Genomic DNA, 14902 nt, shown 5'->3' with positions numbered 1-14902 from the left:
CCAAATAAACAAAAATACATGATTGCATGCTGTTCATCAACCTCCTTTTTCTTATACTTTACTGAAGTATTTAGCTTTATTTCAGACCTTAAGGCTTTGGCTGCATATAACTTAGTGATACAGTTAGACCTTGCAGCCTATTTAGACCTTACAAATATAAAATGTTACTTGTTTCCACTTTTCCTCCATTATCATTTCAAACAAACACCATGCAGCCAAGCCTCTGGTCTCTGCCTTTTACAGTGTGTAGCAGTAAACGCCTCCTCATCACTGGCTTCACTCTACAGTATTCTTGGTAGCTATCACTGATGTTAAAAAGCACACTGAAAGACTGAGGGTAAATCTTCGACATGACGGTATACAGCCCACATTGAGGCGAGGAGATACTACACCCCGCCCACGTGCTCATTGATGGGCCTTCATGTGTTGCGCACTTGCAGAGCTGCACCGCTGATCCTGCAAAGCTGCGCTCTGCACAAAGAACCGCGCGGCACCAAACGGCATAATGTGAAGATCTGCGATGTGATCTGCTTCCTTGCACACAAGCACATTATTTGGGAGAGGAAACACTACATCCAACATCTACACTGCGCAAACCCCCGATTGGCTGTTTTTTTCTTTTGGATTTTGGGACTTTTTTAGAAACACTAGGCAGCATATAGGGTCAAATCCAGATGTTTTGTCGCGCTGACGGTGGGATGTTGCGTCCAAGGGGAAAAGTGATGTGAATGAGATGTTGTTTGGCCACGAGGGCTGTGATGACCATCAGTGTGTAGCGCTTTAAAGTGGCACCGGCCGACAGTCAATGATAGGATCATATTGCCTCCCAGGTGCTTTGACGCGCAGCCGCTGCACCGCGGTGTCTCAACAGAAACTGTAACGGGGTCTGACGGCGGAGGAGGGAGGATGGTGGCAGAGATGGCGAGCTGCGGAGCGGCTTGTCACTTGGAGGACGGGTAAGACTTTTTGTTACTACGTCCATGACGCACAGAAAGTGATGGCCTTAGCTGTTTTTTTGTTTTGTTTTTTTTTGCGCGCATGCTTGGACAACGCGATGCTCGCTGTGGATAAGGCGCTAAAATGGCTTTGTGACAACACAGGAAGTGGTGTCCTCTGCAGGCGGCAAAGGGCTCGTGTGTTTGTGCATTTTAAGACAAAAGAACAACACATAGATTATTGCTTTCTGGTTATAAGTGAACGTACAGATCAGGTCGATGGCCTAGAAAGTGGAGGAGAGTTGCGCTTTGTTTATTTGTGTCTCTCGGCGCAGCACGCTGTTATGTTGTGTTACATTGTGATGACTCATAGTGCGTCATGATGCCGCAGAGACGGTTGTTACTGAACTGCTTGATCCCAAAGTAGGTTAAATAAAAACCCCTATAGAAATACATGAAGTGAGAGGGTGAATGTGATGTAGGCTATAACTGCTGTCGATGTGACCTCATAATACACAACAGCTACCAGCATGTAGGCTACAACTTCCTGCTTTCAGTTTGTTATTTAAAATATTTATGTTATAAAACATTGTACAACCAGCACTGTGTACAATATAATACTTTCTTCTTTAAAATAATAATAAAAACTCATTCTAATCACCTAGGCCTATAAATACCCACTCATGTGTGACAGGTGAGGTGAGGTGAGGTGATAGTGATATCCCATTGTGTTGTCTTGTTGCCTTGGTATCATTTACCAGGGTAGTGAGGTTTGGGTAAAGTCCCCTACTGAACAATACAGCTCAGGTTCATGCCAACATTGTTCCACAAACTAATAAAAGATAATCAGTGAAGTTAGAAGTTAATGTGACTGTGAGACACACACCGGTAGTTTTATTGACTTTATGATAACTTTATCTGAGAACTGGCAGGATTTTACTTACCAGGTCATGACTTGAATAAAGCCATATTGTGGCATCAGTAAAGTGTAATATTAGTAAATAGAGGCGTTAAAGGTCAACAGCCTAACTGACAGTTGTTTATCTGCACACAGATGTCACGTCTCTGTGGTGTATTTGGGAGGCTGTAGAAAATTTTGTGGTCTTTATCTTTAGACCAGAGGACAAATCATAACCCTCAGAGGAGTTTCTGTTACCCTGTCTTTGTAGGAGGATGATAGAAACAAGTCAGAGCAGAGAAGAGAGAGATAGTGTGTGTGTGTGTGTGTGAACTGGTGCAAGGAGATTATTCATTGTCTGAAAACATGGTGGCAATGAGAAAGCAAACTTTTTTTTCAAAGGATACCATGGTAACTAATGAGGCTCAGTGCTGTCGTTGACCTTGAAGAGAAGAAAACACTGTTTCCTGAACAGATGTTTGAAAACAAAGGAAACCACAGCGCCTTATCATGATAAACAGACTGTAAATAAATGAATACTACGCGGTTTAGCCTTAATAATCTTAACGTCCCGATAGGCCTACATCATTTTGCTTTTGATCGCCAAGTTCTACAAAATAATGATCACGCGACAGAAACAGGAAGAGACACAAGGTGAGACGTGACCTACTTTTTCACGCCTGCTGGTGGTGGACTCGCTCTTCTTGTGGGGTTGGCTCTCTGTTGTGTTTTTTGCGACGGATCTCGGGCGTGTTGCATCTTGTTGAAGCCCAGACTGTGTTAACAGGTTGCTCCAGTCCTGAGCTCACACACAATATCTGAACTATTGCACTTTTGGACTTGAGTCATTGTTTATTTTATAAAACTATGTTTCCTGGAAGCATTAAGCAGACATCAAAAGATCCAAAGAGCTGAGGAGTCACAGAGAACTGCTATTAATTTCTGCTGGGTTGGGCGACGTCATTAAAAGTAATATATTCTCAGTTACTGGTGTCACATGGCAGATATTTGCAAAATAATTTGAAAAATTATCTGTTGTCCAATGCAATTCAGTGTGTTCCTCTGCAGTTCTTTACACTACAAACAAACAAAACAATATTTAAAGTTCCTCGTAATGTTAGTTTTTGATTAATAAGGGGATAAAATAATAACACCATACAGTCAGATCATCACAATATGACACCACTGAAAGTAGATGAGTGATTGTACTGACTCACCGTTCAGCCCTGCTGCTGTATCTGACACTGCATCAGACCAGTTTTGTTAAATGGCAAAAATCCCCTGCCATTATCTTTCCATAGCCGGTTTCCTGCACCATCAAGCCTGCTCAGAATCTGGGTCAGTGTGAGTTTAGGTGGGAAGGTGAATCTATCACTGGACAGGAAGGTCTGTTTTCATCAGTGTGAGAAAGTGAGATGCAGACAGCTTGTTCACATTTCCTGTTTTTCTAATTCATCCAAAAAGCAGAAGTGGCCTACTACAAGAGCCTGCAGCTGCACAATTTTAAGAGCCATCAATTCCAACCGCTAAATTCTTTCTTAAGTTTCATCACACACACACACACACACACACACACACACACACACACACACACACACACACACACACACACATACACGACCCCGTCCCTCCTCCACAGGACTCTGCAGTGTGATTTATAGTTGTCTGAATGTTATCACTTCTGCCCCACAGAGACGGAGATATCCCTGCGCTGGAAAACAAAGGTAAACATCAACCCCTCTCCCACTGCTGGCTTCTCCGTCTCCCTTTAGTTTCTCACTGTGCATGTGTGGAGCTACACATGTTTGTCTTTGTCTTTGTGTTCTTTTACCATGCTACACCCCTCCTTTGCTGCCTTTTTTCAATATTTATACAAGTCTGTATCCCCATCTATTATTTGTATCTACTTCTGCTCTCTCTGCCACCTTCCTGTCCTCTCGTGGTTTGGCCTCCCTCATTTCCATATCATTTGCTTTAAAGGGCAGCAAGATTTATGCACAGTCACACGATTACCTGTGTCTCCAGTTCTGCATTTGCTATTTTTATCATTGCACAAAATTCTGTTTGTTTTTTGCAATCTAATATTTACCGGTACTTTTTTCCCCCCCTGTGAGTTACTAGATCATTTGAGAATTTGATTTGGTCCTCAGAAAATGATTCACATTCAGTGCCAAAAACAAAAAAAAAAGATAGTTTGGCAAAGGCGAGGGCATTGGAAGTGCTGTCATGTGACTTTCACTCCTGATACTGATTAAAATACATTCAGCCCATGGTGCTGTGCCAATGAAGATTACAGATCCAATTTGAGAGCTCTATTTTATTAAACTTAGAACTTGTACACCACACTGCAGAACTCATTGGGATCATGTGTTATGTGTTTATGCAACCACAATGAATTCTAGTGCATGTAATAAGTCCTTCTTCTTAAGTGTTTCCATTCAGTGGAAATGTGCAGACATAAACACATGAAGTCAATGCGTTCTGCTTACTGTATTGTTACAGCGCGACGTCCTCATGGACCTTTGTTACTGTACATGTCACAGCTCACAACTCTTCTTTCACCACCATGTTTCCTGTCTGCCTCAGCACTGCTGACTGTCATATAAAGGCCAAAAAAATAAACATAAAGCCTTGCGTTTTAGTATTGAGAACTGGACCAAGTTAATGCAAAATAGATATAATACAAACCAATGATTTTAGAAACCTTTACGTAAGAAGAGTTGGGACAAGCCACAAGATTATAAACATCTGCTGCACACCACACTTCCGCCTTTTTTATGCTCTTTGCTTTGCTATTACTTTAGACCAGCAGATGGCAGCCGTCACCCATGGAAGCAGCCAAACCTTTGAAGCTGTGTGTGTGTGTGTGTGTGTGTGGACGTGGATGGACGTGGATGTGTGTAGCTGTGCGGGTGTTTGCTCTCCACCTTGTTTGTCAGTCTGATGAAGGGAAGCGGCCATGCCAGAGTGAAGAGAGATGCCTGCTGGCTCAGCTGTGAGGCGGCAGCAAGCAGCAGCCGAGGAGGAGATTGGCCATAGGAGGCATATGAGGGCAGAGAGAGAGAGAGAGAGAGAGAGAGAGAGAGAGAGAGAGAGAGAGAGAGAGAGAGAGAGAGAGAGAGAGAGAGAGAGAGAGAGAGAAAATGGGTGGATAGTGGGTGCAGAGAGAGGTGAAGAAGAGAGATTGATGAGGGAGGTGCTGCGAGGGGAGCGGTGACGGCAGCATCTGCTTGTTAGTCTAAGATAAAACTCTGTGGGCCGGGAAGGATGGGCTCCATCCATTAGCCGGGCCAGGCACTTAGCCAGATGGCCCGGTCGGTCCACAGACGCACACTGCTGGGAAGCGAGGAGCTGCGGCGGGCGGCGGTAGCTCCTCTGGACCCATCTGTATAAATGTGCAGGGATGTTAATGCATGGCACTTATCACAGGCTGCCTCACAGGGCGCTAAAGGAATGATGGAGGGGGGCTTTTTCTATCACCAAAAAAGAATCATCACACTATACTGACGTAGAAGTAAAATAAAAGCACTGGGGCTTTACCTGATAAAGGAAGTCACAAAATTTGACAGAGGATAAAACTCTGTACTTGTTTATCGGATGCTTCATTCGTCATCCGTCTGGTGTAACTTTCCTTATGTAAGGAGGAGGAGGTGTGTGGGGTATCGTGACAGGTTTAGCGGCAGGTTTTTTCTCTGTTTTAAATGACCTTTGGTGCATGATGAAGCAACAAGTCTGAGTGTTTACATCATGTTTGCTTCCCCTTTTTTTTGTTTGTTTGTTTGTTACAGATAGTCAACTACTGTTTGTTTTCGTTTTTACTTCTCATAATGGTGTAATAACCACAGAAATGATCAAACCTTGAAAGTGGTGACGTCATCATAATGGTGATAATGATGCCATGATAAACATCAAGTAATAATGATGTAATGCAATGATGTAGGATAGTAGTAACAGTGAGCTGGAAATGTACAAGCAACTTTTCCTTACATTTGGACATTATTGCATCATTTTTTTTTCAGACTAAACAGCACTAACCTGAAAACAAATGCTCTTTTTGTTACAGATAATCTGACAGAAAGTGACAGCAGTAGCTCAGGTAAGCACAAGTATTTCACCAAAGTATCTCACCAAATTTCATAAGTTGTCAGCAGAAAAGCTTATTTGCTGTAACATTTTTTGTTTGTTTGTTTTAAATCCATTTTTTTGTTTACCATTGTGAAATGAATCCTTTGGACTCATAATTCACTTCCCCTGACTTTATGTGTCCAACAGAAAACACAGGAAATTCGACTGAAGAGAGCTCAGAGGAGGATGAAGAGGAGGATGAGGATTCTGGTGAGAGACAGACACAGATCAATATTACATCTCGTATCTTAAAGGAATGATTTCTCATTTCTGGAAATCTGCTCATTCATTTTTTTTTTGCGCTTTTTTTGAGTTAGTTTTATTGATGTTCTCGAACTCTCAGTAAAAGAAAGAAAATTACCAAATATCCCTAAAATGCTTTGATTAAACCCTCCCTTTTTCCTGTGTTTTCACTCTCACTAGAAGCCTGTGCTCAGAAGGATGGAGGAGAGGAAGGTAAATAAATAACATCCCATAATCGATCCCTCAAAAACCTTTTTATAAAGTTAAAGGATGAAGAACACTTTTTCTTCTTGGGATGGTTTCACTAAGCTTCACTCCACCATCTTCTTTGCAGACGCAGAGGAAGCAGAGGAAGCAGAGGCAGAAGACTCTAAAAATGGTGAGACACCTCATGAAGCAACATTATTTCTAAGACATCAGCACCTCCCTGCTTTTTCAAACTTTCTGTTTTGATGTTACATCTAGACCGCCATGTCATTTTGCACGATCACCATGGCTATAGTGGCAACTACTGCCACAACCGCAGTCACATTGGCAGCCGTGCTACATAATTATGCCTCAAAATGTCGGAGTCTTGCTGGCTTTTTTTTTTTTTCTTCACTGAATTTGATTCGATGCAATTGCGCTCCACCCTCAGAGATTTTCATGTGATTATATGGAACTAATATTTTCTCTTCACAGAGCCTGTCGCTGGACCTGAAGCAGAGCTTTCAAATGGGAAAGGTGAGCAGATCATAATGGATGTTACTGTATAAACAGTGACATGTGACCTGTAAATAACATGAAATGTGTCATTGCCATACTTTGTGACAGATGAGAGGCAGTTCAAACTATGCTGTGAAAAATGCAAAACCATCCATCAGGTGAGCTCGGAAACACAATGTTGCGATTTTAAATGTTTTTTGATTGGACTTGTGTTGTTGTGTTTGTCCACCCTGGAGAAGCCCTGCAGCTTTTAAATGTTAAGTTGTTTCTGTGGTGTTGAAAATGTGATATTATAATTGGGCAAACAAGTAAATAAACTGCTTTGGTGTGTTTGACAGAGCCATGGCAATGAGCTTGTTACCCCCAGGAGGATCTCTAAGGGACGACTGCAGTGAGTGTGATATTGTTTTTTATTCCGTGGTGCGTCCCTATTGATTGTTTACGGTGTCGCTGAGTGTGTGTGTCTGTGTGTTTTAGGGTGCAGCTGGAAGGAGAGGGGACATACGAATGCTCCGTCACCGGCCTGGTCTTTGAAGCGTCGGAGCGGGTTCTCGTAAGGTACTCGGTCTTGTCCTGGTCCCGGTTCGGCTCATTCCTCCAGGACTCCTGGAAGTTTGCCGGACCCATCTTTAATGTGGACACGGTCAACAAGGACGCGTCTGTCCTCAAGTCCATCCAGTTCCCTCACTCCATCTGCCTCGCTGGTGAGCACATTAGGGCTTTAATTAAAACATTTTTAAAAACATTTAAAATAAAAATATAATGATCCCACTTACTGATTTTGATGTGGAAATTTTTTTTTTTACAGAAAATAGTTAAAGGGACAATGAGGAGTTTCTATTTGGTTATAAAAAAAGTCTCACGTTAATGTGGATGAATCTCCGCTACCCACACTTGTTAATGGGCCCATTTTTGATAAATATATCGTTTTGTCTCTGTCATTATTTTGTTATTATTAGTGGTGGCGGAAATGCTGGTTGAGCCGACCAGCATTTCTTTACTTTCGGTTTCGTGGCGAGTCATGAGAATAACGCCGCCGAATCGCCGTTTATGGTCGCAACTACGACGGTATGTGATCGTCTTCGAACCTCTGACTTTAATTCTTGATGAATGAAAACATGAGTCTGTCTTGCACCGGTCAAAGAATTTCACGGTGCGCGTGGAGGCTCATAGATGTAGTGTGAAAACTCTTCGCTTTTCCAAAACTCCTCGTTGTTCCTTTAATTCTAATGAGTATAGTTTTCTCTTTTGCAATAGAGATAAAGAATATGTCATGGAAAAAACGGTATATCCTATAAAGCTCTGTGAAATAAAGGATAAAGGCTTTTATTATCTCTTCACAGACCCAGACAATGAGATGACATTCAGTGTCCTGCACATAAAGAACAACCGTCCACTCATCGAGCCGACAGTTGACCACTCGGGTAGCCATGTCAAGTGGAATGTGACGTCCCTGTCACCGGTGGGTCCCATCATACAGACAAGCCAGTCTGTAGAGCGCCACGGGGTGGTCCTGGTCTACAAGCAGATGGGCAGCGACAACATCAACTACAGCTTCCACGTCTACCTGGCCACCAACAGCTCATCTGACATCAAGGTTAGTGTTTGTAAATGCGTAACATCTCATTGTTGCAAAGGTGCAGCCTGGACAGGTGCGTCAACCTGTTTAGCTTTGGCGTTTCCTGTTTCTAGCTCCAGCTTGATCAGGTGACTGGCAAGCACACATGCTGACTCATGGGCTGAGACTATGCAGGCAGGGTCCTTTGTTCAGCTTTCTCTTTCCCTTCACCCTGCAGTGCTGCCCCTATAAGTTTGGGCGTTGTGTGTATATTTTAATTCATGAACTTATCTGGTTGAGGTAATTGATGTGTTGCTATTTGCGGTAGTTTTGGAAATCCCAGTTGAGTGAGCCAGTGTGTAGCCCCGAGGCCTCCGCAGTTCACACAGTTCTTACCTTGTCAGGTTAATTTCTCATTAACTCCCAACTCCTGTCTCAAGAGAAGCACATGAAGACCTCCTGTAGAAGACTAAACCTGTGTCTCTGGTTGTTCTTCTGCCACGGGAGCTCCCTGCTGTTGACCCTGAGGAATCTGAATGCACAGGCCTTGAACCAGTTGTCATTTGATGGTTTTGTTGCCATATTGGGGGCATAACAATTTCCATTTTGTGGGATACTGGTACATCAAAGTTAATAATCTGTCCATTTAGGAACAATATAAATTAATCAGCATCACTGTACATGTCCCACTGTTAACCAGTTGGCTAATTTTTAAACTGCAGAGTTTGGGTGAGATGCTAGTAGTGGTAGTAGTATTAGTAGTAATGATGAGGATTATGACCATTAATTAATTAGTAGTTAGGCCTAATAATTAATTATTATTGTTTCCTTTTTTGAGCACCAAGGGAGTTGTGACCCTAATTTTATTGTATGTCTATACAATGACAATAAAATAATTTCTTTCTTTCTTTAATTAAATTGGCAACTGGAGGCAACAAATATTAGGACACACAAGAACAAACACTCTTTCAGTCTATGCAGTAATGAAGCAACAACAGCACAGAAAGCTTTTAACATGGTGACACACAGAGCAGCAGTAAAAGTAGTTAAGCCCATGACTCACTCTAAAATACAGCACATCTATATGTTGTTCTCACTGAATTGTTAAAAGATCAAAAAGAAGTTGGTGAAGTGGTATTATATGCCAGCTTCATGAAGCTGCCACTATTAGTCATCACATCAGTCTGGGGCAAGTGTGTATATAAAACCCTGAAAAACCCCAGCTCACTATAGAGGTGCCCACAGAGGCATCTACAAACACCTCCCTTAGAATAAGAAATATGTTGAACAATAAGCCAAGTAGTTTTACAGGTGTGTGAACAAACACTAAACGCACTCCCTCCCTGGTCCTTAAACACAGCTTCATGGATCATATACTGTAATTGATGGAGTGAGCTCTGAGTGACACTCACACAGCCAATCATCAAAAATGTGCATTGCAAATTAAAGTAAAACAGTCTGGACCAAGGGCAGCAAGACAACAAACTTATTTCATCACCCTGGCAGATTCCACCTTTTGGATTACACCACATGACGTCAATAACACCCAACATCTACCACATGGCAATGAGGCAACAACACCATGTGACATAACATCCAAACATAACACATGCAGAAGCACACTGGTTTTCCCCTGCTCTCTATCAAAAAGGTGATTAAAAATGATCCAGAATTTTCCATATTGAGCATGGGTGCTCAGTGGGCACTGTCCTGTCAAATAAAGGCAAAATGCCCAAAAACGTCATATTGACTGATGTTGAAAACTTAAAGTGCATGTAGTGAAACAAGGAAGTGAGTCATCTGCCATGTCTAAAGTTGTTGGTTTGACATTGTGTGACATGTGTGTGGCACAGTGTTTTTTCTGAAACTTTAGACTCTCCAGGAAGGAGCCGTTTTCTTTCCTGGTCGATGTTTGGGTGATGTTGTGGTGAACTCACCTGATTGTGGAAAGTCACATGGTCATTCTCGTAGATGTGTGGAGGAGGCAGGCCGTGGTCGGGTTCACCAGGCAGGATCAGTTCTGTTATTGGTGGTCGCTCTTTAGGAACAGTTTCTTTACCGACTGATCTTGTGAGCTCTGACGAGAAGTAGGAGTGGAAATCCACTCCAGACGTGAACACCAGTTATTGTTGTTGCTCCCTTCAAACACGATGCTACTTCAAAGTTAGTTTGTTCCTCCTTGTGTGTACATGTACAACAGCAATCAGAGGTTAATGCAACGTATATTTTTGCGCAGTTGTCATTAGAAAATAACGTTACCCTGCTCTGTTTATGTTCAAGCTTCAATCCTGTTTGGTTTTGGTTTTTCCTGTTTCCAGCTCTGGCTCGATCAGCTGACTGACGAGCACCTGCATGGGCTGGGTTTTGGGAATATGGTGAAATTTCTCCAAACCTTCAGATCAAAACAGTATCTGTAGTTGGATCCTGTTTCATTTCAAATAGGCTCTTTGATCTGCAGATGTTCTGGCAATTTTGCATGTCAGTGTGATGGTGACCGAAAACAAAACCTTGGTTTTTTTAAAAAGTTGCTTCCATCACTTAAATCCAGTAACACTGTGGCAAGCTTGAGTACATACACATTTTTATTTAATCTTAAACTGAGCTCCTCAGGACAGTGATGACGTTTACAATGACTCACCATGAATATGAATATTGATATAAAAATATGAATGATCCAATTTTATAGTAATGTGAATGAGTCAACTTTCATGATGACTTTTAGCTTGAACCGACAGTAGATTGTGTTTATAGTGGAGGAGTTTCTCCCTTGAGGTGAGAGCAAAAACAAAACGAAGCCGAACAAAACCCCTCCTTTATTTATTAAAAAATATTCCATTCATGGGACTCCTGAATTTTCCATTCATTACTGTGCATTATGGCAACTGGATAAAACTCCAGAAAAATGCCTAATTACCTATATAAAGACTAGAAACTAAAAGGGACTTTCACTTCTCATTCATTTGTGTAGCTGCGCTGGCTTTGATGCTGTCAGAATGCACATAGAATAAACACAAGCTTTCCAGGTTTGTGTAACACACTGATGTTTTGATCTCAAAGCAGAATTTTCGGTATCTGGTGAATTGATCATTTACTTACTGGTATCACTGACCTTCGCTGTGCTCACCTAGATGCTGGAGTGAGTTTGTGCAGTGAGACGGTAAATATATTTTTAAAGAACTTGTGGTCAAGAAAGAAACTAAAGGGGTGTGTATCGTCATTGATCCCATTGTGTGTGTGTGTATGACGGTAAATACACTACGTAACATTTTGTGACACTGATGACAATGGGGTCACTGTGCTGTTTAAGGCACCCAGGAAATGTGCTTGTGGTTGTGTGTGGATGTGTGTTTGGGAGGATATCGCTGGTGAATAGTCGTACTGCATTTATTGTGACCCAGAAAAATGACACTTCCTAAAAATGTGTGTTTTCTAGTGGTTTAGTTGTACAAGACGCCTTCAGTTTTTTTCCATTCACTCTGTGGAAAATGTGTTGTTTTTATTGAACGTCATTCAGTCCGCTCATCAATTACTGTACAAGAAACTGATGCACCTCTTGTCTTCCTGCTGTAAATTAGGACATATGCAAACAAGTGCGAGCCTGCAAGAACCGTTACATTCGGATCGACAAGCCTCCCACGTGTAAACTGGATGAGGGGACGTATCGTCTCCTGAGCGAACCAGAGGGAGACATCAAACCTCAGGTTAGAGTTGGACATGCATGTGTGCCTACTCAGTGAATCATCTGCAGCACAGCCTACGACATGGAAACACAAAATTATACATAATGTTGTACCTTTCCGGTTTGGACTTTTTTATGCACTGACCACACACTTCCATGATGTTTCTGTGTCTCTGTGCAGGATTTGAAATTCACCTTTGCAGTGACTAAGATGAAAGGTTACTTTGAAGCTTTCTTCGAGCAGCCTCCTCCTTTTAAACTGTCTCTTATAGAGACTGACTCTGAGGAAACCGTATGGTCCGCCACCATCAGAGAAGGTACCAGTGTTTGTCCCCTCCATGTGTTTTACTTGTTTTATTTTCACGACGAAGTGGTGATGTTCATCTCTTGCTCCTCTCTCAGGCGACTGTGTGGATAACACAGAAAAGAAGCCAAGGAAAAGGACAAACAGTGAGCTTCTGTCTTGTTTTCAATCAGATTTGGTTTTTCTTCTATCCCAGCATGCTTTTCAGTCGCTACAGGTCGACTCACATCACTGTCTCTCTCATAGGCAGACAGAGGAGCAGCAGTCCCTCAGAGGACGAAACAGCCTGTAAAAGGGCGCGATGGCAGGACGAGTCAGGTAACCTCCTGACCCAGTTATTTAACTTGAGGCACAACTTTTCTTTGCCCTTTTCAAGCAAATGGAAACTTTTCCAGAAGCACCTGCCTGTGTTTGCTAAGATTATACTGAAAAGAAGAACCTGTGTGGTGTTTTTATTTTTAGATGGCATGAAGACAGTGATGAGTCAGGTCCAGGACGTGTCAGAGAAGCAGCTTCTGCAGGTGGCCAAGCAGCTCGGGCAGGAGTGGAAGCAGGTGGCCATCTATCTAGACTTGAACTCCAAGGACCTGGACGACATCCAGGCATCTGAGAAAGATGTGACCATGCAGAAGCTGAAGATGCTGGTGGAGTGGAAGAGCAGAAGGCGGCCGAGAGAGGCCACAGTGGGACACCTGTGGAGGAGTGTGAAGGACCTGGATGTCTTGCCAAATGAGGCTCGTCAGACACTGCAAGGTAATGAAGTGCAGACGCGCCTGATGGACCTGCATGGGCATTTCAGTCATCACATTCAAATGGTCGTAACTGAAGCAGCAGAGCCTGAGATACTCTGCCTTTAAACTCTAAAAACAATGGACCCTACACTTCTCATAATACACCTTCCTAATCTCACAGCTTTCAGTCGGTTTCAGGCCTAAACTGACATTAAACACACACTGATGGCCTTATAATGATGTATAAATGAGATTATTGTTAGAACCAGTATTGCTGCTGTATCCACGTTATGTAACACGACGAGAAGATGTGTGACTTAAACGTTGTGGTATGTGAGCCATGCAGCACTGTGGTGTCCAGACTGGGTCAAACTGTAATGTGTGACTGACACTGGAACTTATTTTGAAAAAGTATCAAGCAGCTACATTTTTCATTTTCATTCAAACCCTGTTTTTGTCTGTTTTCAGATATGATGAACAACCAAGCAGCTAAGTGAAAGGGATGTGACCTGAATGGATGGTTGGATGTCTGTTCTTTCAGCACCACAAAGAAAAAAAGATCTCAGGAATGCAACAAAACAGGGAAACAACAGAGTTTACCTCTGGACAAAAACATCAGCTCTTCCATCACTTTGTGTTTCACTTTTGAATTTTTTCTGGACATGAAACCAATGGATGAGTTTTTGTATTTCTGCATTTCATGAAAAGAGCCAGTGTCCTATTTTTAGATGGGCATTTTCCCTGATTTTGTTCAAATGTGGTCCTTTGATTCTGTAATGAATACAGAATAGACAAACTGTACCTGAAGGTACTGTTACGTAGCCAGAATTTGATGCTAAGCGTCAAGAGGTAGAGGCATTCAGATGTTTAGTAGCTAACTGTGTAGCTAGTGACACGTGTAAACGTAGGTGCTGCAGCGTTAAACCTGCAATCCGGAAAAATCCAACCTGTGTAACTTGTTTCACTTTTAAATGAGACTTTTTATAAAATAATTAGGCTCTACATCACAAGCATGTGACTGTCCAACGCACTGCGGACTGGATCACTGAACGATATTGTGTGTCATATGTGTTTGTGCACACTACGTCCTGTACATATCTTTTTTTACTAGATTTTTCAAACCTGCCATTTATTTTTTTAAACATGTTTTGTCTGTTTACAACTGTTTTTATTTTTTTTGTTAAAAACCTGAATCTGTAAAAAAAATAATGGAGCAGCCAGAGATGCATTATTACATCGGACTTGAATCATGAACCTGCTCCTGCTCTCATGAGACTGGATAGCACATCATCTGTTTGTATACAGTAGTATGAATTTTGTTTGTGTGTAGTACAAAATTGTGCAGTTTAGAAAACACAAATAACATTCCTTATATTATTTAGCTGTAGCGATCTGGAATAAAATATAAATATTTCTTTTGAATACTCTTAACATTCCTACAGTTTCCATATTAGTCAGTCATTATTGTTTTCCAATTTTCAGACATTTTCCAATCATGTTGCTATTTTCGAAATGCTGCAGAAACAGTGTAATGCTCAATATTTTGCAGTAATGTTTACATTCAAAGACCAGGGTTGTTTCTTTTAACAATTCGCCGCCATCAACCCTGTTGGTCCTTTTTGCACTCATTTGTATCATGTCTGAGTCCATCCAAAGCCTTCTGCGATAAAGAAGCAAGTGTTGACTGAATAAAATCACAGAAGGTCTCCTGGATGTTACTGTAT

At 41.9% G+C, this 14902-nt stretch overlaps 1 protein-coding gene across 2 annotated transcripts; it reads left to right on the top strand.

Annotated features, from left to right (window-relative positions):
- Positions 1–447: 447 nt before the first annotated feature.
- On the top strand, positions 448–14891 carry LOC146976506 (uncharacterized). Of its 2 annotated transcripts, none has more exons than XM_085796340.1 (17): positions 448–956; positions 3526–3557; positions 5897–5929; positions 6106–6168; positions 6382–6414; positions 6536–6580; positions 6883–6924; positions 7015–7064; positions 7245–7297; positions 7384–7610; positions 8250–8503; positions 12040–12165; positions 12325–12460; positions 12546–12593; positions 12694–12765; positions 12910–13200; positions 13647–14891. In XM_085796340.1, the coding sequence occupies exons 1-17, from the start codon at positions 907–909 to the stop codon at positions 13673–13675; spliced, it is 1584 nt and encodes a 527-aa protein (XP_085652466.1). In that variant the 5' UTR covers positions 448–906; the 3' UTR covers positions 13676–14891. The 2 variants fall into 2 exon arrangements, with proteins under 2 accessions (XP_085652466.1, XP_085652467.1); XM_085796341.1 differs by having other exon boundaries at positions 689–956; positions 6385–6414.
- The last annotated feature ends 11 nt before the right edge of the window (positions 14892–14902 follow it).

This window comes from Trachurus japonicus, chromosome 13, assembly GCF_045865225.1.
Source record: "Trachurus japonicus isolate A0001 chromosome 13, Traja_1.0".
Lineage (NCBI taxonomy): Eukaryota > Metazoa > Chordata > Actinopteri > Carangiformes > Carangidae > Trachurus > Trachurus japonicus.
The sequence above is the reverse complement of the archived record's forward strand: the minus strand, read 5'-3'. Positions and strand labels throughout refer to the sequence as shown.

Coding starts and splice junctions, on each gene's coding strand:
- LOC146976506 (XM_085796340.1), top strand. CDS start 907: ATGGTGGCAGAGATGGCGAGCTGCGGAGCGGCTTGTCACTTGGAGGAC. Junction 3,558..5,896: donor CCCTGCGCTGGAAAACAAAG/GTAAACATCAAC, acceptor TTTTTGTTACAG/ATAATCTGACAGAAAGTGAC. Junction 7,611..8,249: donor TCACTCCATCTGCCTCGCTG/GTGAGCACATTA, acceptor ATCTCTTCACAG/ACCCAGACAATGAGATGACA.